This window comes from Pseudopodoces humilis, chromosome 2 (assembly GCF_049639895.1).
Source record: "Pseudopodoces humilis isolate 2021_Gansu_Grassland_sample_001 chromosome 2, ASM4963989v1, whole genome shotgun sequence".
Classification (NCBI taxonomy): Eukaryota; Metazoa; Chordata; class Aves; order Passeriformes; family Paridae; genus Pseudopodoces; species Pseudopodoces humilis.
Window position 1 is genome coordinate 51,356,849 of NC_142201.1, and position 24,372 is coordinate 51,381,220.

The following is a 24,372-nucleotide window of genomic DNA, read 5'->3' on the forward strand; positions in this document are numbered from 1 at the left end:
TCCATAACTTTTTGATGTGTCTTACATTAAAACACTTTGAATTAGTGAACAAAATCAAGTTTCTTTGTGATGTGAGAGACAGAATGAGGGGGTCTGTACCAGCAAGTGGAGTAACCTTTGACCTTGGTATATCCAGGTTACAGACACTGGGCTGCTGGAGTGTCTGATTTTGGCTCCTGGAGACATCCAGAATCTGCATTGTGCGTAATTTCCTTCTCCTGGGTTTTATTACACTCTCTCTTTTCCTTTAGTGAGTATGTTGTAGTTAATGATAATAATATTTTAATTGCAATTTACAAACTGTTCTTATCTCAACCCACATGTTTTACCTTTTTCTGATTGTCCTCCCCATCCCACTGGGGAGCAGGGTGGGGTGGGGAGTGAGCTCATGGTGACACAGCAGCGTGCATTCCACCATTAAGAATTTCTATTAGAACCAAAGTGTTTTCAGATATTGCAGGTGTATCCTAAATGTAACAGCAGTGCATTAGAATTGACAAACACTTCAGTGAAAGCATTTAAGTATTAAGGTAAATTTGTGATGTGTGATTTGTAACACAAGAACATAGAATAGATATATTTTTGAGTTCAGTGTTTAAACTAAACTTATTTTGCATTTCAACAATTGTGCAGAAGGTTTTCCACAGAATTAGGAGTTCCATCATGTATAATCAACTCACTAAATAAACTAATATATTAAATGATTTCTTAAATATTTTTGAAATCCAACATGCTTGCAAAATTATGTACTAAATTGATTTTTCTTAATTTCTATTACAACTGGTTTTTAAATAATCAGAAAATATACTCTCAAGAAAAAAGAAGTGAACAAATAAAACCCAAAGCAATAATCTTTTAGTGTCTTTTATTGTAAATAGAATGATATTGTGCCTGACATTTTTAATTATGTACTTGTGCTAGCCATGCACATACATCATTTAGTAATAAATTTGCATTAAATTAAACCCATAATGATAAAGTCATCATGAATTTCGTAAGGAAGGTGAGCATACTATTCTGAAAGCAAGAGAAGTGATAATGAAATGTCATTTCAAGAAATTTGTTACAGAGACAGCATATAATGGCAAGCATAATGATTGGAAGTTAGGCTTTTTCAGTGTTTAGCTGTTCTGGTGATATTTTAGGGATGGGATATGTCCAGACATGCACAAGTAGAATAATCTTGAATAAGCACAGTTTTGGAAGAAAACTTAAAGGGTTGTTTCTGTTGATTTGGTTTTTTTCCCACAGCATTACATGTACCTTCAAAATAACTTCTGTTGATGTCTTGTCAGTGGTGGTGTTTTAAATCAGAAAGGTCTGTCCAGAAAGAATGACTAATATTTTACAGTCTGTCACAATTTCATGTTATGATTGAGAGATTTCATATAATTATAGGACAAATGAATTACTCTTTTTGACAGTGAGAAAAAAAGACTATGTCAGGCACACTGGAAAAAGCTTCAATGAAATATGAATCTTGGAAATCTGAGCCTGCCAATAGCATAATGTATCCTTGACAGATGCCCAAATACAACTGAGAAGCCCAAAAATTAGTGGGCATGCAGACGTCAATATTTTAAATTGAATTCTACATCACGGCAAATCTTGGCAGACATCAAAATCATTAGTAGGTGTGTTTCATTAATAAGAGTCAGTCTCATACACAATTGTACCTAATTTTGTGATATATAGTATGCAATGATTATGATTATCCAACAAACATTTATTAGTAACTGCTATATAATGGTCAGACAGTCTACAGAGAAGATAAATTGGTTTGTTGCTCTGTTTAATAGCAACTCTTGTTTTAGTTTCTGGCTATTAAAACGTGATGCTAATGAATATTAGGACTATCAAAATAATTTGGAAATAAAAAGATTGTACTCCACCATAACAGGCATAATAATACAGATGTGCTGCCTTAATCTTTCATTAGTGAGAAGTTAAAGGTCCTCTCCACTAAAAAAATAAAAATAAAATCCCCATGTCTAGTTGTGAATTTACTGATGTGGAGTAAAGTTTCTTGACTTTTAATTGTAAATGTCAGTGTATTTTGACAAGCCATGAAAGAAATGCATAATCAAGCAATTATTGTTAAAGTAATTACAGTTAACATTACTTCTTGTTGAAGGCAAATATTGCATAGTGTAAAGTGGTAGACAATTTATCTTTGGAATAAGAAGATTGGCAGAAACCTTTGTGTTTGTCTTACAGCACTCCTAATGAAATGTGGGTCATGTTTACAGGAATTGATTTGTCTACTAATTTGTGAATGCAAGTTGCTCAGATTCAGGAAGAAAGCTGTCAACAAAGCTCTCCTAGCCTACAGACATCTCTGGCCAAGAGACTGAGCTGTAACATTGCCGAGTTGTCACATTCGGCCCTTAAGCATGTGTTAGTTTGATGTGTTCCACTTATAACACCTTTTCATACAAGTTGGATTTTTAAGTGATGACTAAATGAAGTGAAATTCCACAATTAGGGCTCTTTAGCTATGCATTTTGTAAACTGCTCATCCCAGGCATCAGTTTCAATAGTGAAAAATTGTCATATCTATAATCATTCTTAGAGGTAGGCTAGTAATTGAAGCATTAGTGCCTTGTCTTTTGTCTTACAGCTGCCAAAAATATGGCAACATTCAGTCATGACTGGAAATGGCTTTTCAGCAAAATAATCTCAAGTAAATAAATGGATATGGCAGTGGATAATACTTTCTATAGCTAATGAATATTAGCTGTTGAACTGAATAAATAATGAACCTGCCAGGGCAGTGCACAGGACTAGACAGTCTGTACAAATCATAGAGCTATTTAAAATGTTTCAGATGTGATCAGTTACTTATAGTTGGGGGTTTTGTTCTCGTTCTTTAATTTTCTTTCTAAATTTTATTTACCTTTTTAAACTAAGGGTAGGATTTCCTGTTAATTTACTTCTTCCCTCCCCCTCAGACTTCTGATATAGAGGAATGCTCTGGTAGCAAAAATTTTGTGATGCAGCAACAAACCCTGAGCAGATAAACCCACCATGTCCCTTTTGCTGACATGAGATTGCCCTAGAGCTATTCCAATTTGAAAACAGAAGTGAACTGTTCCAATAACCTTAAAAACTAAAAGGCTTCTCAGAGATACCCTACGTGAAATAAGATTGGTTTTATTTCACCAATGCAAATTAATTGTAATAAATTCAGCATTATTATATTAGTATGTCTGTAGCTTGACTGGATTTGAAGTGTTTTAGAAGAATCGTAGATGACCCTCTGTATTGCTGTTCTATAGATTACTGAATTTGATATCTTGAAAGCAAATTTTATGTAAATCTATATATCTTTGTGCAACAACTTTTCACCTTTTAGATATTTAATTTGTTGTAATTTTTTTAGTTTGTTTTGATTTCATTTGATTTGACGATTTTGAAGGTGTACTAGAAAATACAGGTGAAGACTATATATATATATGTGTGTGTGTGTATGTGTATAGACACACATAACTTCCATTTGAACTGATGTAGTAAAAAAACCCATTCCAAATAGGAATCTAAAAGACTGTGGTACCTACTTAATAACATTCTTCATGATCTTTGTCTGTTTAATCCTAGAGGGATATTGGTAGTAGATTTCTCAAGTCTAAGACGTAAGAAACATGCTCTTTGGAGTAGGCAGTGCTTTCTATACCTTCTGAATCATGTGGAGGAACAGCACTACATATATTCTTAGAACCTAATTTGTCTAAGCAGGATTATTTTCATCTAAACAAGCTTTAAAATTCCATTTATTACTCAATTCAGGTAGTGTCTAGATACTTTCTAGTTTAAAAAATAATTTAAGTTGCCTTTAAAATGGACAACTTTATTTGCCAATAAAGTTGACTTTATTTATTAATTAATTTATTTATTCAGGCACTCAGATGTGTTCTATCGTATTTGCATTTCATCCAAAGAATGACAATCAGTGAAAATCTTTATTTCTAATCTTGGGTGCAGACAATCAGTGTTACAGATATTTTTAAAGTGGGTTGATTAGAAGTATGTTTCTGTTCTCTGCTTTACCTTAATCTTCCCATTTCTACTGAATAATAGATTGCTCAAGAAAGATTAATAAATTACAATATTCAAATGCACTGCTATATTTTATAACATTTTAACATTTATAACATAACATTGTTATAATACAATATTATTAATGCAATGTATTTTAATACTTAGTATTGTGATGAAGAGAATTCATGGGTGGGTTATAATTCTAAGATATTATTGCACAATTTCAGATATTTTTCTTTAATTAAGTTGCGTAACTATAGAACTAAGTAGGGTTTTATTCTACAATCAGTGGTCATTTTTAAGTGTGTTTCCAGAGATACTGGGTCAGATGTATATCACGTTAGTTATGTTAAATTAATAACCCCTAATAAAACCATTTAGTTTATTCATGAGTGATCTAAGAAATTTGAGAAATTATTCTGAATTTGACTTTGGCAATCATAGCTTGATAGTTTTATAATAGTTTGATAGCTTTATGATAGTTGCAGGGGTTCTTAAAGATGTAACATTTTAAATTATTTTCTTAATGAATTATATGAACTTTAATTTTTTTTCTTTTGAAGTATACTTGAACTAGAATTTTATTTTTATTCCAAAGTTAAAGAAATAAATATAAAGAAAATATCAGTCACAGGTCTTTACTACTCTTTGAATAGTACTATAATTCACAGCTACACTACTCTATGTAGACAGAGTTTGATTCAGATAAGGAATGGAGGGCTCTGCAAATTAGTTCATATGCACTGAAATTAGATTGACTGTTGAAAGCACATATTCAGAAAGCAAGAACAAGTACATGCAAGAAAAAATTCAAGTAGTCTTGAGACTTGACTAGGCAGGCAGTTTTTGAGACGCGAACAGTGACAGTATAAATTAGCCTGGTTTATAATGAGTCTGATTAAAATAAATCTTATTCTATTCAGTAGTTCTTAATTTTGAAATGGTGTGGGGTTCACTGAAGCTAGTTGGAAGTGAATGCTTACTATTCTGTAGACCTGAGAAGTTAAGTGATTATGTATTTTGTAATAGAAGTGGGTATTTTTAAAACATTTGACAAGTTCATGAGTATTCCTTATGGCTTAAAGGTAAAATATAGCCAAATAATCGTTGCTACCATGCTTTAAAACTGTTCTGAGACAGTAAGAGAATTTATCCAATTTCTTTTATGTCCAGTCATCAAAGAAATGCAAAAGTGAGAATAGGTTTTATCTCTATGTGAGTGACCTGCAGTTTGTTTCTCTTGTTCTCTATCTAAATATAAAGTGGGAAATAGAAAGAGAATTGCCTCAAAACAATGGCTGTGATGTAATTGCCTAAGAAAAAAAATGGGAAGCATAAGCAGCAATCAGTGTTGTTACAAAATATTCTTGGACACTCCTCTTCACATACACCAGTGCTGCATTATATAGAATGTAGGTAGAAATGTAGTTCTTTGGAAATCTAGATATTCTTTTTGTCACTGGAGCTCAGCTTCCAAAGGAGACTGTTGCTGCAGTGTTAAGTACTGAAATGCATAAGAATGAGTACCCATGATGAAAAAAGATTCTCAGGTTCCTTAAATGTTTAATGCAAAAAGCTAAGTACCAGAAAATGGATATCCATAAAAGCCATCACACTTAGAGTCCTCATAAACTAGCTAATTTAGGGCAGGTGAGAAAAAAAAAAAAGATATACCTTTCTTTATATCTTCCTTTTTTTTCATGTTTGTTTCTCTGGAAGTACCTCCATCTGTCTCAGACTAGCAGGCACGACTCTCTCACATCTGTATCTCTCTAAAGATGTGAGAAAAAATGTGCAAAATGCCTGATCACAAGGGTCTGGCTTCTTTGTGCTATTTGCAGTTAATTCTGTGGTCAGAGCACTAATGCTCTGCTCTTGATTCCTTCTCCAGGGGAAGGTCTTACTTTGGATTTTACAGACTTATCTGTGAAGGAGTGAGTAAAAGTATTTCAGCTACTTCATCTTTCAAGAAAAATTAAGCAAAAGGCAGAGGGGTGCAAAGAAATACCTTTGCTTTAATGGAAAAAAAAATCCAGGTCTTATTTTTATATTTGTGTCACTCTGGATTAAAAAGACCAAATCACAATCAGTAATGTGGAAAAAAATGTTTGTTTTTTTGGGTTTTTTTTTCAGTTCTATGAGGTAAGCATTAATTATGCCACAGGCTGCTCTGTAGCTCTCTGTAGCTGTTCATAATATTGAGGTTTTGACTGGAGGTTTCATACCTACAAGTTTGCAAATTAAGGACGGTATTTAATGTGGATGTATCTGTACTTACCTTTTTACTTGATTCAGTCTAGCATACCGCTCTTAGTGCCTGATTTCAGCCTCTCTAGATAGAAATTTTGCAAATACTGTGGTAGACAAAAGCAGTGTTAATGGCTAGGTGTTTGTGCTACCATGCATGCATATGAAAAATTCATTAGACCTTTTTCATATTGATCATAGGATGAAGAACACAGCTTGGGTTTGTGCTGGGTTAATGAGTGGTAGCTATTATGAAATATGTAGACTTTAATTGCTTGCAAGTTAAATTCTCTGTGTTGTAGTGATCCTGCAGTGTAGAAACTGAAACCATCAAATTTGTCTTAGACAGGATTCACCAAATTGTCAATTTTAATTGCTGTTTTCAGGATTAGCAAAAAAATGTACTGACACTTCAAAACAGCAGGGCAAAATCACCTACAATTTATTTCTGTATTCCAGACATATATTTCTCACTGATTTACAGGTGCTGTGAAATTTTGAGAGTCACCAAAAGATACATGACACTTGATAGATCTGTAACAAATAGCAAAAAGCGATTGTGTGCTGCTTTCTGCTGAATGCTGTGCAAGCTCCATAAAAGCTTATCTTGCGGCAGGACATGGGCTGAATCATTCATAGAGTTTACTGAAGGGCAGCTTGTGCACACATGTGTGTTGTGATCTCCCACCTCACCAAGTGCAGCACTTAACTGAACTAGCATTTTAATCTGAGAATTTTAAAGATTCAGCTTCCAGTGGTCTTTGACATGATTACCATCGCAGTCATAATGTGCTTTAAGCTCTGACATGCTACCTATGCTGTGGAATATCAGCACAGAATATAGTAGCACAATGAAACTTTATTGAAATGTATACTAAGCTCGATATTCATAAAATACTTGCCTATCCTTTTCTGAATGCCATTGCCATCACTCACATATATAACTTCTGTTTATATAAACTCCCTATGTCACAAATTAAATGCTGGAAGAAAATGTCCCTTAATAAAAAAGAGATCTGCATCCTAGTATGTATTTGTGCACTCACTGAATGACTAACTGTGTCAGCTAATTTACTTAGTTTATCCATATAGATATGGCCATTCATCATGACAAGATAGTTAACACATGACACAAGCATCTCTCTTAGACATAATGCAGGCCATCCATTCAGAAAATAGGGCACTGTTACAGAGGAGCAAAAGCAGCTCTTAGGTGTCTTGCTAGTAAATCCAGCACTGCTCTTTTATAATCTGAAGTTGCATTATTCTGAGTAGCATGGGATAAAAGAGAGCTTCTATGTCAGCTGCACTGGCCACTGATTTTATGAAGTTTTAAAGTGGCAGTTCTTGAAGAATTACACTCTACTGATAGCAGCTGTTAATGGAATTATAGCCAGAGCTGCCTGAAAGATATGGCAGTTTTCCCCCGTAGTATATTAGAAAACTCTCCTGTGTGTTGTGCTGGCTTCTTCAGTTTCTGAACGTCCAATTTTTAGTGTGTATGTTTGTAAAAATTTATTCTCTTTGGAAGTATATGCATAAATGCTGGGTGATGATATTTAAATTATATAGGAGAACTACTTTGTTTTGCTATGCTTGACCACTTAAGCAAACCACAAAGGCTCATCTGGAATAAGATTCATTAAGAACAGGGCATGTAGGAAACTGAAAGTCTGTGCTTTGTGAGAGCATGAAGCCTGTGTTTTCACTAGCACTGCTCAGTTGATAGTGCTCAGTGGTACCCAATACATTTCCATTAATTTCCTGAGCTATTAAGAAAAGAGAAGGAATTTCTCTCATTTTCACTATGGCATCTACTGCTTGGTTTTCTTCCTCTGCTTGTCAGGCAGAGGAATGAATAGCCATCATGAGCACTTTACTTCTGCAAGAAGACAGGGAAATATATCTCCAGCCTCTTGCATTTAACTGCTCAGGCCAGTAATATTAGCCTCCTGTACAACAGTCTTTACACTTCGTCTCAGACTTCCCACATGATAACTCCCACTGGGAGGACTTCCACTTCTGAAGGGAAGTTGAGGTTAGGTTAAATTAAGTTTTAAATTTCTGAGTCCTAATAATCCTTTTCATTCAACTTTTGTTTGGTGGAAGTGGGGAATCATAAAATGCTAGAAAATATTTAACCAGAGTGTTAAAAAAGTTTTATGGTGTCAGCCTGTCTTCCTATTAGATCTGGTATATCCCTATTGTATTACCAACTGGGTAATTAAAATATGAGTGGACAGTGAATGAATTATGACTACTTGATGCCTGTGATGAATGCAGGACACTTTCCTGTTTTACGTATTTATTTGCCGTAAGAGCGTAAGAGGCTTGGAAGACAATAAATTGACTTTTGGGTGTTTTATTTTTGTTTTGTTTTAATGAGAAGCAAACGGTTTCACAAATATAAGGGATTTCATTTTTGCAGTGGCACAGTTTTGTTTATTATTCGAACTGAGAGTCAAAATCTTCATTAATTGAACATGGTGAATGAGGGCAATGATTTTGATGGGACTGGGGAAGAATGGAGAAAGAATGCCTATCTAAAGAAGGAACCTTACTTCTAAGAGAAGCTTATTCCTGCACTGAAGCAATTCTTTTAAGCAGGAATTTTATCTACTGCTATGATGGTAATAGGAAAGAGGGAAGGAAAGCAGAGCAGCTGGGTTGTACTCTACTGAAGCAGGCTTGCTTGAGTCTTGAACTAGAAATAGAGAAATATTACTGTTAGCAGCTTAAGGAGAAGTGGTTGTGCTTCTTGGTTGTCCTCCAACAGTGTGTGTATTTAAAAAATGAGGTTTCCTGTGACTTTTTTTTCTATTGTATTTTCAGGAAGAACGGGTTGTCTCCTTTCAGGAAGCAACTTGCTTTTTGCTAAATTTGCATTTTACTAAAAACATGCTTTGGGGAATTTTGAATAGCATGAGCAAAACAGTTTCTAAAAACTTTTTCAGCTGGAAGGTTTATATAAAATTGATATTTTCTCAGTAGTGGCATCATTTCTGCCTGGGTTATCTTTCATTTTCCCTCTCAGAATACATAAGTTGGAAAGTAAATGTCCCCATTAGTAGTACAGACCTGTAACTTTCCAATAGTGTAGGTTTATATGCACCTAGTATGTGTTTGCAGGGCTTTTATAGTTGGAGGCTCTTTGTTTAATAAATTCATACAGCAAGATCCAGTATAATAAAAAGTTCTCTCTGTGAATATGTAAAATATATCAGTATGTGTCCAAATCATTAAAATATGACTAAGTGTAGCTAGGAGAGCTCAATTAATCATTGGTTTTCCAGGAACAGCTGGAACAAACTGCTCCCTCTATTGGGGCATGCAAAGCTGAAAAAGCAGTGGATGCACATTAGCTGTGTGTGGGAGAGAGCAGTCCAACCAGCACCTTTTTCTATTGCATAGCAAGACTATTTAAGAGGCAGAATAGGTTGAAGATATGGGGGTGGGGGGCAGAAAGTCTAATTTGTCAAGGAAGTCTGATGGGTGCTAACTTGTGACAGAGGTTTGTAGTGGTACCATTATTACTACAGCTGTGAGGTGCCTGGCGTGACCAGTATGATGAACCTTAAAAAAATCAGCTTTCCTTCAACAGTTTTCTCTGGATTTTAGGAAGTTCTTGGAAATTGAAACAGGGTTTATAAAATGATCATCTTTTTGTTGAAATGAGTTTCAGAAAGGATGAGAATGATTTTAGGATTTTCTACACTACAGTAAATTGTTGCGTTTTTACGTGGTGAGAGAAACACTACGAGATCTTAGTCACATTTCAAAAACACTGTAAGAAGCAATGAGTAGATTTGAAAAAGTATTAAAAAAAATAAAATATTCCTTTGTTCAATGGATACTGTGCAGAATACAAGAAAAAAGAACAAAATGTTCAGTGTCTTAGATGCTATGAGGCAACTCAGCTATCAGTCAGGAAAAAAAAAAACCTAGCTTCATTTTTATTTGTATTTATCATTTTTTAGTCATGATTTAGAGATTTTGGATTTTCAGGGAAAAATAAAAAGTGAGAACATGTGAGAGAAACAGCCCTGCAGATACCAAGGTCAGTGCAGGTGTGGGAGGAGGTGCTCCAGGCTCTGGAGCTGAGATTCCCCTGCAGCCCGGGGTGCAGAGGCAGCTGTGCCCCTGCAGTCCATGGATGTTCATGATGCAGCAGAGATCCTCCTGCTGCCCATGGAGGACCTCAGACTGGAACAGGTGGATGTCTGAAAGACCCTGTGGGAAGCTGGCACTGGAGCAGGCTCCTGGCAGGACCTGTGCACCCATTGAGGGAGGGACCCACACTGGAGCAGATTTCCTGGTAGGACTTGTGACCTAGGGGTCCCATGCTGAAAGTTCTCAAAGGTCTGCACCCTGTGGAAGGGACCCACACTGGAGCAGGGCAGGAGTGTAAGGAGTCCTCACCCTGAAGAGGAAGGATTGGCAAACCCCCATTCCCCATCTCCCTGTGCTTCTGAGGGGGACAAGAGAGAGAAATTCTGAGTAAAGTTGAGCCCAGAAGAAGGGAGTTTTTGGGGAAGGTGTTTTAAGACGTGTTTTATTTCTCATTATCCTCCTCTTCTGATTGTTGGTAAATTAAATTAATTTCACCAAGCTGACTGTGTTTTGCCTGTGATGGTGATTTTTGAGTGATCTCTGGAGTCATACATTAGGTGTCATTAGGCTGTTAAAATGAGATCTAAAATTCTGAATTAAAGCAAAAACACACACATAAACAAAGTAAACAAAAACCCGCTCCAAAATACAAAACTTGTCTTAAAAGACCAAATTGAATCAATTATCGTATGTGAAACTAAATGAAGTCAGTTCCAAAGACTTGCTCTTTACTAAAAGCGTGCTTTGGGGAATTTTGCATAAGTTGTGCAAAACAGTTGCTACCAACATTTTTGACTAGAAGGGTTATATAAAATGGATATTTTCTCAGTAATGGCACAATTTCTGTCTGGGCTATCTTTCTTATTCCCTCTCAGAATACATAAGTTGGAAAGTAAACATCCCCATTAGTAGCACAGACCTGTACATTTTCAGTTGGAAATTTCAGTATCAGAATATTTTTATGTATTACATCTTCACAAAAAATTCATAAGTGAATAAGATTGATAAAAGCTATCCTTATGAGGTAAGTATTTTGGTATGTCTTTGAAGACAGTTTATAGTTGTAATGTAAAACAATATCAAAGTGAAACTTTTTTAACCTTGTCAAATAAAAGCATTACAATGTGGCATTTTTCTGTCTATTGAGGAAAAAAACCCCACCATCCCAACCACCCAACCTTTGATTTAAATTAAAAACCACTGAGCCAACAAACTTTAAACTTCACGTATACTTATTTTTTCTGCAAGTATTATATTGTTATATATTTTTTTTTTTCCAAGTTTGAAATCATTCTGTTGATAGTTGTTGATGCTCACTCTCAATCTTTATTTGGAAATTCCATTTTTTGAATATCAGTCTAAGCTGTGCTGGGCTGCTGAGCCCATTTAGTTGTTCATCCATGGAATCTAAATCACTGGGAGCTGTAAGTAGTGGAGAGAGATGCTGAATGTAATACTGACAGAAAGTAGAGCACAGTATTTGTAGGAGTACTAGTAGAGGTGAGCAGAAGCTTACGCTATTTTTAACATTGGGCACTGGACTGTGGAGAAAGAGGAGAGGAAATAGGAAACTTGAAGTAGTTGTTTAGAAGACTGCAGAGGATAAAAGGTGAGAAAGTACAAAGAGATAAAAGATCAATTGAGTACTTAAAGAATGAACCAAACATCCTAACAGTTTAAGTGGTTCCTAGGGCATAGGACATGGAACAAACTCATTTCATCAATAAAAGTAATAAATTCTGGAAAAAATGAGGGAAGACTGAGGGAAGCTAAAGCATTTGTCACCAGTGTTACTGAATTCTGTAAGTAATTGCTTTCAGAATAATGAAATCTTTAGTAATTGTTCATTAAGTTAATTTTGTTTTACTTTTTTTTTTTACAACAAAAAAGGCAAAAATAAGACATTTTAACAAGAACTGAAATCTAAAAAACCCTGGTATTTCAGGAGTCTATGGAATTTTTATGTGTTGGGTTATTACCAGTGGCAATAGAGAGGTCTATGCTTGTAGCTTAGGTTAGGTCATTACCTGGTGAAGGATCATAGATAAGAAAAAAAAATCTGAGAGTGTTTTGAACTCATTCTCCTTTTCCCGGGAGAGAGTTCTCCATGAAATTCTCCAACATAAGTTCATCCCATGGGCAGCAGTTCTTCATGAACTGCTGCAAGCAGGTCACTCTTCCACAGGCTGCAGTCCTTCAGGCATAGGCTGCTCCAGTGTGGGTCCCCCAGAGGGTCACAAGTCCTATGAAAGAAAGTCTGCTCCAGCCTGGGCTCATCTCTCCACAGGCCTGCAGGTCCCTGCCAGTGTCCTAGTGCAGCATGATGCTCCCACAAGGTCACAGCCTCCTCTCAGGCATCCACCTGCTCTGGTGGGGTGGAGCTCTGCATCCCTGTGATCCTCCATGGGCTGCAGGGGCACAGCTGCCTTGCCATGAGCTATACCAGGGACTGCAGGGGACTCTCAGCACTAGTGCCTGGAGCACCTTCTGCCCCTCCTTCTCCACTAAGTGGTGGTGTTACTGCTGTTTCTGATTTGCCCAGCCTTGGCCAGCTGCATGTCCATCTTAAAGCTTCCTGGAATTGGCTTTGCTGGACATGGAGGAAATTCTAGCAGCTCCTCACAGAAGCCACCCCTGTATCCCACCTCCACCCCTACTAGCCAAACCTGGCTACACAAACCCAATACAGCTCCTAAGCAAGGGAACTATTTCTTCTCTATAGAAGCAGTTTGCTGTGGTACAATAGTCCCTTCTCATTGTCCTTTCTGTGTTTCCAAAGAGCTCCTCAAATAATGTGTCCGAGATCACACAAGAGGCTGATAGCTAGTATTTTGTTTCTTGTGACTGGTAATGCTCTTAAGATGTACAGAAATACAGAACAGTAGAGGATTCAGTGGTATTTTTGCTGGGCACACAGATATCCTATGACTGTATTTTGCCTTATGGTGTTCAAAGAATGAGTTACAAGTATCTTGATTGACAAATTGCCTTTAGGAGGAGACACCATTAGAAAGTATACATTACACAGATCTATCTATAGAATGAGTCTAGAATATGCACTGGATTGTTTATTTATTTATTTATTTAGTTAAATTTTACATATAAAAGGGATCTCTGAGACAGCAGCCATACATCTCTGAGTGAATCTGGTAAAATTAAAAAGTCCTATTTGATATTCTGATTATTTTTTTATTTGGCACTTTTACCTGCTGAAACTCTGGGCAGAGCCTGTAGTTGCACATAGGATTGCTGGTAGCAGAATGAAAAGCATAGCTTTTGTTCACAAACAGAACTTTAGCCTTGTTGTTGCAATAAAAAAACTGTTTAAAGTCTTTATAAAATTCCCCCTTGCCTTTTTGCAAGTGATCACTAATGAGAGCCATGACTTCTGACAGTCCATCTTAGATGGTGCAATTCCACAGGCTATTGATTTCTAAGCATTCAATAAGTAATTTTTAGAGAATGAATTGTGTGAAGTTTTTTTTTTCACTCTTACATATGGAATACTTCTGGCTTTGCAAGTTATAAATAGCAAAACAATGTTTCTTTCACTGAAGAACTAGATCTATTTTGTTTCTCGACTATGTATTTTGGATATGCACCCAATAATATACACTAAATTAAATTGAAAAGGTTTTGGATAAGTTTGGGTGATCAATCCTGCATTAATGAAAACTGAATAAAACATGTTAAATAAATAAGATTTGATATTCCAGTAACAATGAAATTATATGACATTTTCTGGTTAAAGAGTTCTTTATTTGGGGCCAGGGCCTTCAGAAGAATGAAGAATAAATGTATTCAAATTAAGCATTTAAAATACCTGAGTATTCTGTAAAGTTTTCTGCTATACACAGTGACAAGAATCTGTTGTTTTCTGAACCTCTATGAATATAATTTTCAAAATGGAAACATTTCTAAATCTAACCTTCTGTTTACACAGAGAAATGTGGTATCATTTCAAGTCATAGGAATTCTCTATTTCAAAGTACTTATTTTTTATTCCTTTTTTCAGGATATTGTTTAACTACTGGTTTTACTAATTACTTAACAAGAAAGGTAGCCAAAGCTGTGTGCTCTTTAATTCCTTGAAAACATTATTGTAAGCTAAAGGTTTTCATTTCTCTATTATTCTCCAAATCAGTGTTTTTTTCCCTAGTAAAAGAAGAGCATTGTGGAGTCTGATGTTTCAAATTCTCTAGGTTTTTATTTTTATTTACACTATTTTAAGAGCTGTGGTGTCCCAAAGACTGGATTCTTCTTCATAGTTTTGGGCTCTTTAATGATTTGTCTTTTAAATAAGAGCGGGATGCTGTTCTTAGCTCTGAAAATAATGTGTAAAAATTGGCTAAGGTGGATTTTTTCCTTTTTTTTTTTTTATTATGCAGTATGCTCTCTAGATTGCCATTTCATAAAAAAAAATCTTTTAAGATTATTGGTTATTTGCAATGTTGATAATTTTTGTGAGCCTTTTAGTATTCTCATTCTTCAGTATCACCCTTCAGTAGCATTGCTGTAATCCTGAGAGCGCTTTGATTTCCTTATTTCTGTACTATTAACTAAGTAATTTAAAATGTTTTAGTCTGGACAACTCCCAAATGTTTTAAATTTCCACACTGAGTTCAGGCTTTGCACTTGCCAGCTGAGGAAGATTATGGAAAAAGTGCACCTGGAGTCTGTCCAGTTCACTGATTACAGGATTTTGAGGTGCATAAATGCTAAAAAGGGTTTTGAAAGACTCAGGGAATTTTCAGTCAAATTTGTGTTGGAGTTGCTGCTGAATGCAATTAAAAAGCTTCTCACTCCATTTGTGGTTCGATTTGCTTGCACCTAAACAAGAGCAACATATGCAAAGAGAAAATGTTATTTTAATATTGCTAATTGGCCCTGAGTACCTATATATGCCTTTCACAAACTGGTAATTGGTAATAAATGATATTTGCTTTAACTAATTTCTACTTTAACAAGTTGCTATCTGAATTTAAAGCATTGATTTTGCAGACAGAGTATTTGTAATGAAATAGAGATAGCTCCTAAATAGGATAAGTAGCAGGCTTTTTATCTGTGCTTTCTTAGAAAATAAATAAAAGATTACTGTATTGTCTTCTGCTAAGCTTATTGCTTGCTATTTTTCATTAGAATATTTAAAATACATTTGTTTTTTGGTGGCTTGTTTTTAAGCAGACATTTACTGACTTTCTAAGTTACAGATATACTGAGAGTGTAGAAAATCTTACTTATAAATGGCTAGCAGGAAAGAGAGCTAAATTTGTGGCAAACACTTCCTAGCAATACTAGAACAAAATAGACTAAGCTTATTACAGTCTAATCTTACTGCACAGGACCAGCATAAATTCAATCAGGGTACTTCTCTTTTTATGACCTGGAAAAGACAGGTTTTTGAATAGCGAGAAAGATTTGGGACTAGTATGCTATCCATTCGAATGTAAGCTGACCTAAACCTACCTTCTGAACTAACAAACAGTATGAACCCATTCAGATCTTCTCATTCCTGTTGCTTTCATTTCTCAGAACTGCTGTTCTAAGTTTCTCAGAGGAGAAGAAGAAATGTGTCTGTTTGAACCTATAAAGCTCATTTATTAGGCATTAATTTATTTCTTGTAAATTACTTGACATTCTAATTCTCCAGCAATAAAACTAAAGAAATTTGTGTATGGCTACAATCAAAGTGAAATGGAAAAAAGCTGAAATATCTGCCCACTGCCCATTCTAATGAGCTTAGCTCTATCATCAGAATTGTATGGGAGAGCATCTGTTGATCAACCAAAGATGTGAAAATAAACTTGGATTTATGATCAACATGGTTTGAGTCCAGATTAGATAGGAACATAGAAGCAAATCATGTCACACACGGAATGAATGTGTTTGTTTTATCCAGGAGGAAATATCTGGCATGAGGTACTTGACAATATAACAAGATTAGCTATAACAGAATTAAGCAAATGTTTCTTTCTAAATCACCAACTCGTAACTGTTCTGTAGAGGAATAATTTTTAATAACGTTTTGCCAGTTCAGTTTCCTAGAGAAAGGCTGACACATGTTGTTACCTTTGTAGCATAAAAATAACAATATCAATTAATTTAAACCAACTGATAATTTTTCTGTATCCAACTTAATGTTACAAAAGTGAATTTACTTATTTTAAAAGAAGTTGAAGTGAAGTTACATAATTTTAAATGATAACTCATTTTGTTAAGTTAGTACCTGTGCATGGCACAGAGTAGGTGTTGGGGTGGTGAGATGCAGAAGTAGCTGCGTTGGTTTCCTGATAAATTATCTGCATGTCACTTTCAATTATGCAGGGCTCCAGCTTCTTCAAAGGAGTGAAAGCCCAGTGATTCCTGTGACACAAAGATGGACCAGCCCTTCCTCCTTAAACATGCTGAGCCTACAGTGACTGTAGGAGACTATGTGGAATGCTTTCGGACATAATTCATAAAACATAATTCAGAAGCAAATCATTAGCATATCTCAAGAATTTGGTTTGGGTCTTTTTTTTTGTTATTTTTATTTCATAACTGCACTTCATTCTGATTTTTAAGAATTAGTATGTTTATGCACTTTTCAATTTTTTTCCCAGCACCAGCAATATAGATTGCTTATTTTCTGACACGTCTTTCAATATAATTTTTTGAATGTAATACCTACTGAATTCAAACATTGTATAAAGAAACTGTTGTATTATTACTGTAAATTAAAAACATTTCTTATGTGCTCCTTAATATTTATATTTCAATAGAATACACAAAATGAGATTGAATTAATTTATAATATTTCATATGCAGGACTAAGATATGTCTTCTCTTGCTTTTCTATTGATTATGTAAACTCCTTTGTATGTATCTAGTTGAAGAAAAACTGAAATGGCTTCATCTGTGAAATCCTTGATTTTCAGCACTGCAAGTCATATATATAATCTTAAGGCTTTCATTTGAATCCATCTCATTAGATACTTGTAAAAGAAGAGGGTATCATCTGTGTTGAGAACTATTTAGAAATTCTACCATAGTTTCCTAGTTTCCTCAAGGACAAGTGCTTCCTGACACTTTGATTTTCCACTGCGACACTGAACTGAGTAACTTCAAACTAGGAATAAATGGCTATATGATGAAAAAAAACAAAAACCCAATATTTTTCTCCTATTTATTTATTTATTCATTTATTTTTAATATAGACATCATTATCTTTGCGGGCTAAATTTAGTTTTTATTAATAAGTCTTTTGGATAAAAAGTAGGTATGTAATTTTGCATTGTGAAAATACCAGAATTCATTACAAATTAAGGCAGTTAGAGTTTTATTTTTCTTTCCCAAGGGGTGTAAAATGAATGTGAATTTGAGAAAGTGAACTAGAGTAGGTTCTCACAATCAGTGGAAAGATAGGGCTGTTTTTTCCTTTTCTCTCCCAATGCAGTAAGATTTTTCTATCTTGTACTTAGAGTGATGAGAACAGAGAAAGAATGTATTGATTTACTTGTATCAGATTCTAGAAGCTGTGATGGAGTCAACACTTGGTCACATCTTACCAACATGGAGTTTCTCTTGTGGTTTACAGACTGTCAGGAGCCAGCCACCCCTTGCCACCCCACTGTGACATGGATTCGTGCAGCTCCGAGGAATTCTACCAGGCTGTTCACCACGCAGAGCAAACCTTCAGGAAAATGGAGAGCTACCTGAAACAGCAGCAGCTCTGTGATGTTATCCTGATTGCTGGGGATCGCAAGATACCTGCACATAGGTAGGAGATAGGCGTCAAATATTGAAATTACTAAAGTAAATGTTTTGGGTATGTGTATTTCTTAGAACAGTGTTTCTTGTTGCCCCTTATGATTCTTTCCTTTTGCTTTAAACACAAGTGTAAGTGGCTGAAAAAGGTGGGTTTGAAGGCTGGGGCTTTGAAGGTCTTGCACAGATTTCCAAAGTTCAAGTAGCACTCAACTAGCAAACTGGTGGTAAGTGTGACTAACAATTCTCCTTGCTGTGATGCTGTTCGTATGTGAAGAGAATGGAAATTTCTGAATTGAGATTCTATACAGCTACACTGAACACAGCATCTTTCCTAGCTTAAGATCCTGATCCTCTGATAAGTCTTTTGTACAAAGTCTCTCAGACACTTACGGTAGAATACTGAACACTTTCTTCCTGTGACTTGTGCCTTTCAATGAACTAAACATTTTCATCTTTACTTATAATTATTGGGACAAAAATTATAATTACATTATAATTTCTAAAATTCTGGAAGATTGTCTGATATTAAAGTAGCCAGTATTTTTGAAACTATACTTGGTTTTGGATAACAATTAGAGCTTAAAATAGTTATTCTTCATTGAGATTTTGGTCTCAGAAATAGATTTTCATTTAATGCATGAAAATGAAAATATCTTAGATTTTAGATTAAAATACAGAGAATAATTCAGAATTTCCAGGTGAGCAAGTATTTTTGCATCTGAACTCTGCATAAGACTGCAAACCAAGGGTAATCTCTTCCCTGCTTGTGTCTTGATTTCTCTGGTGAGATACTAAATTCAGAGTAGGATTATGGTTCCCCAGCAGGAAATAAGAAAAAACAGCCCGTGCATTTCTGATCTCATTAACTCATTAACTTCCTGGTGCAGAGGAATACTCCAAGGGCATCTTAGCAATTTGGACCTTAAAAAGTTTCTTTTGCCCTGAGTGACTAAGGACACAGAAACTATTCCTATTAAACAAAGAAACTGGATAGTCTATATTCCAACTCCTATAACAGTAAGTAAAAGAAAAAAGATGCAATATACAAGACTGCAGAGCCAAAGTTATTGTCCAAATGCTAAGCAGTAAAACCAGACAGAACCTTCATTAAAATATTTAAACCATGGGGTTTTTAAATTAGTATATTTAAGTTCCCCTACTATTTTTAATACAGCTGTTCATATTTGGATGCGCACCTTTTAGTAGTAAACTTAATTTCACATTTGTAATTTCAGTTCTACAGTATATATAAATCTTTCCTGATCTGGAAACATGCCCTAATAAGAAGACTAACCATGAAATAATACCTATAATCTTATTTAGATTTTCTAATAAACCTTTGGACACCTTTGCATTTAATTTCTGCTTCTCTGTGGTCTACAGTCAAAAGTCAAAATCTCAAATAACTGGAAAAGTTTTAATAATGTTTATTCTATGTTGGTTTAGACAGCTGTGGCTAGACAAGCACAGCAACCTGCTTATTTTACTGTAGTCATTACAATCCTAGAAATTACAGATTCCAACTCTCCCTGCTCAAAGCAGGGTCAGCTGAAAGATTAGACCATTGAGGTCATACACAGTTAGTTTTTAAATATCATCTCTTGTGGACATTCCTCTCCTGTTAGCCTGTTCCAATTTTTATTATCCTCCCTGTCTGTAGTGATCCAGGACCTGTCATCCAGGCAAATTTGCTCCATGATCTTGGTGAGGCAAACAAGCCTCTATGTGCCCAGATCTTTCTTCTTAGGGATTGACATGGAAATTTACTTTTCCAGTCTTTAGAAACCTCCTGCAATTATCATGATACAATGCAGATAGGACAGAGTGGCCTTATAGTAACATTTTAGAGCTTCCTCCAATATTACACCTTAAACTTGTCCTCAAAACACACCATACTATTAAAAAAAAAACCAACAAACTGAGACAAATAAAGCTTTTTTGAGCAGTGCACAAAATTTTTCAAAAGTTTTGTATTTGCTTCCAAGGTATTTACAGACACCCTTCTTTACTATGAAATCCTTTACTGTCTTCTTCTGTATCTGATCTTTAGGCCTCTCTAATTCTGTTTTTGTTTGGTTTTTTTATGTTGACACATAGTTTCTGTATTTCTCCCATGTCATTCATCTCTGGTTTTATTTCCATGTACTCCTGTTGTTTATGTGGGAAGTAAATATTGTTCTGTAATGAACTGTAGTGGCATGATCAGAGCACCAGTTGTTTCCAGGGCAAATGAAAATTGTTAATCAAGCAATAATCACATGGGTCAACATGGAATTAAGAATATGTGTTTGCCATCAATGATTTAGTTGTTTTAAGTGAAGGTAACTTACATGAATTGCACTGGTTTTAGATACCGTACTTGAAATTCTGTATTCTACAGCTGCTGAAGAAACATCAAAAATGCTGTGAAGAAAAGAGCTAAAGTCACTGCAAATGATAGATAGATAGATAGATAGACAGACAGACAGACAGACAGAAATTTGTGCTGGAGAGTTCATTAAAATTTCAGTCTAGGACTGCATAAATGTTAGAGCATGTCTAAAATGTAGTTTAAGACATTTTGATTAGTAATTCTGCAGAAAACAATGTAGGAACTCTATGCTGAAGGGAAGCAAAACCAGAACAAATGTGATATAAGGCTAAAATTCATCTACCTCTATCCAATTAAAACAAAACACTCCCATATAACAGAGACTGGATTCAATAAAACAGAAAATTCAATGAAAGATATAGAAGGGGAGTTACATCCTCAGCTTACAGTTCTGACTTCATTGTACTTGTTGAGAAACCAAGAAACCTTCTTTTGTTGTTATAATACAGTCAAGTCTAGTTGAGTGTATAATGAGAAATCCAAGTTTTTGTTTTCTCTTTTCTCTTAAAAGTTTTTTTTCTTTCCAATACTCAAGAAAAGGGTGACAGGGAACTCTCACCATGGCAGAAAAGGTAGTACAGAACTATTGGAAAATTACCAAGAATTTACAAAACAAAGAAATACAAACAAAAGTAAGTTTGCTCAAATCTTTCTAGAAGTATTTAAATAACACGTGAAGATAAATTTAATAAAACTCCAACAAAATGCAGTTAGCGTTGTCTGTTTAGATGCTCTGAGTGGTAACAACTTTTTCAATACATTTTGAGTGCTACTATAGAGAGACAAAATTAAAAAAAAAAAAAAAAGGATCAGTAGAATGAGTAGAATGAGGAAAAATAAATAGAGAAAGTTTAGCTGAAAGGCAAGATGAACGAATGAAGAACCAGGTAGAAAAGAAAGGAGAGCCAGGCAGAGAAGGAAGAAAAGTCTAGAAGCAGAGCATAAAAGAAGAAAAATGCACATTATATGGTCTGAAAACTTGTTTTCTGGCGCTAGTCAGTAACAGATGCATGTGGAAAATGCAGAGTAAAAGCAGTACAGCAGTCCTATGTATCTGTAAGGTTTGAGGAACTTCCCATATCAAACATTGCATCTGAACAGAATTGTCTAACACAACCCACTGTCTGAGTTTAAAAATAATTCATTCAAGTAATATGATTGGGAAGAACAACAGCAGCAAAAAATCCTGCTATCAGAGGAGCAGCAAGGAAATTTAGATAAGCTTTTAATATTAATCTTTATTGATAATCTTGACACTGGGGTTTGGGTTTCTGGCAAGTTGAATATGAGTCAGCAGTGCCCTGGCAGCAAAGAGCCAGCAATGCCCTGGGGTACACCTGGCACAACATCACCAGCCCATCAAAGGGCAATTGCCCCTTTCTGCTCTGTACTGGTACAACCTCACCTTGAGTACTGTGAGCAGTTTTGGGAGCCACAGTATAAGGACATCACACTGTTGGAGTGTGTCCAGAGGAGGGCATACAAAGTGGTGAAAGGATTTGAAGGAAAATGTGCAAGAAGAGTAGCTGAGATCACTGGGCTTGTGCATCCTATAGAAAAGAGGGCTGAGGGATGACCTAATCACAGTCTACAGCTTCGTCAAGGGGAGCAGCAGAGGGGGAGGTGGTGATCTCATCTGTCTGCTGACAAGTGACAGGACCCAAGGAAATGGAATGAAGTCAGGGGAAGTTCAGATTGGACTGAAGGTTCTTCAGCAGAAGGGTGGTAAATAGCTCCAACAGGCTTCCCAGGGAAGTGGTAAGAGTTCAAGGAGCATCTGATCATGCGCTTAATCACATGGTTTATTTTTGTTTTAGAAGCCTTAAGGGTCCTTTTCCAGCTAGAGATATTTTATTACTGTATTAAACCAGAATACTAATGCTATTACTTCGTAGACTGGAAGAAGGTGCAGTAACTGAAATGGACTCTGAAGAGTGGAAGAGCCTACCCTCTTTTACTTCAAAACCATTCCCATTTGTCCTATCACTACATGACCATATCAACAGTCCCTCTCCACTTTTCTTGTGGCCTCCTTCAGTTACTGGAAGGCAGCAATTAAGTCATGCCTAAGTCTTCTCTTTTTCTAGGCTGAAAAAGCCAAATTCCCTCAATCTTTCCCTATGGGAGAGGTGCTCCACCCCTCTAATCATTTTGGTAGCCCTGGACTTTCTCTAACAGGTTGATGTCCTTCCTGTACTGTGAATTATACCACTATTCATTGAATATGAGATTTTATTCCTTTCAGAACTCATAGCTTAAAATTGCAGCTTTTTAAAAGAAATAATACTTTTGAATGCATATATATGCAGTCTACAAAGAGATAAATATATGCATACTTTCACAATGCCATCTGTCAAAAGGTAAATGAAAATTAAAATGTAGTATGGAAAAATTTTAAATATTACCATTTTTTTCCCTAGAATCTTTGTAAATTAAAGCTGTTCTTATGCGGTACTCCATGTGGGCTCTCAGCAGAGCAGAGCAGAGGGGCAGAATCCCCTCCCTGGCCCTGCTGCCCACGCTGCTCTGGATGCAGCCCAGGACACGTTTGGCTCTCTGGGCTGGGAGTGCCCATGGCTGGGTCATGTCCAGCCTCTCATCCAGAACCATCACCAAAACTGTCTCAGCAGGGCAGCTCTCTGTCCATTCATCCCACAGCCTGGATTGATACTGGGGGTTGTCTTGACCCATTGTGCAGCACCTTGCACCTTGCCTTGTTAAATCTAATGAAATTCTCATGGACCCAGTTCTCAAGAATGTTCAGCTCCTACGTGTCCTAGCATAATATATGTGAAATATATGAGAAAAAATCATGTCTTGTCTATGAATTTTTCAGTCCAGGTAACATCTGATATTCTACTCAGTTGGAAATAAAATACTGCAAGAATTCTCTTAAAGATTTTAAGTGGTCAAGGTTTGTTTGCTTCTTTTAATTAATAATTGCACCATCAGTGTTGAGGCAATTGTCTATCAAAGGTGTATATGAAAACAGTTGTGAAAGTGGAAAAGAAATATTCTATAATAAACTAAAATAAAATCTGATATTCTGGGAAAAAAAGGTCACAACCCTAATCAGTTATATGGGTTACATATAAAATAAAGCAGAAATTTATCCAGCTGAAATTAGTTGTAAAGGGAAAGAAGTCCCTTAATCTGGAGAAAATCCTTCTGCATTCACAAACCCACTTTAAGCCATGAGTTACCTGCTATGAGTCTCAAGGATGAAAGAGTTTATTATGTATTCTCACTGCCAGATCAGAAGTTGAAAAGGGTGACATCCTCAGCCACCTGACCTTTCTTGATTAATAGGTCAACATGCCTTTAAACCAAGATTTAGGGCTGTTTGGAGCCTTCTGATCTACAAAAAGCAGCAGATCATTACAATTTAATTGATCTCTTTGATTTCTCACTTTTGATCTTCCATCTCAGCCCTGGAACACAATAAAGATTTACAAAAGGTGTAACCTTTCAGAATTAAGTGTAATTAGCAAGTTCTGCTCACTTCAGTTCAACTTGCAGAGCACTTCCCAAGGTAAAAGTTGGTGTCTTGCAATCAGTTAACTTTTTTTGGTTATAGTAAGTGTATGAAATAACTGATTCAGTATTTCTGGTAACTATTGATTAACATAGACACTTAAAAAACCCAATCTTGTTTTTTTTATCACTCTGTTCAAAAGCTTGTTTTGCTTCTGTAGGTGAGCTGCTACATCACAGAACTTTCTGCTCATTTAAGCCGTCTTCTTTGATAGATGGTATGAACCAGTAGGGATAAACCTCTAAGAAAAATGGGGAATGATGAGGATGTGACATGTGTCTTATTTTTTATCCACTTTGTACTGGCTCTTGTGTGTTCCTGT

The 24,372-nt window shown here is 35.7% G+C and overlaps 1 protein-coding gene across 2 annotated transcripts in view; it reads left to right on the top strand.

The window, feature by feature from the left end:
- The window catches only part of KLHL1 (kelch like family member 1), a 180,854-nt gene that overhangs the window by 34,941 nt on the left and 121,541 nt on the right, over nucleotides 1–24,372 (top strand). For both annotated transcript variants that reach the window (XM_005516413.3, XM_088051172.1), the window contains exon 2: nucleotides 17,972–18,154. In XM_005516413.3, the coding sequence (XP_005516470.2) occupies nucleotides 17,972–18,154 (183 nt within the window). The remainder of the gene's footprint in view (nucleotides 1–17,971; nucleotides 18,155–24,372) is intronic.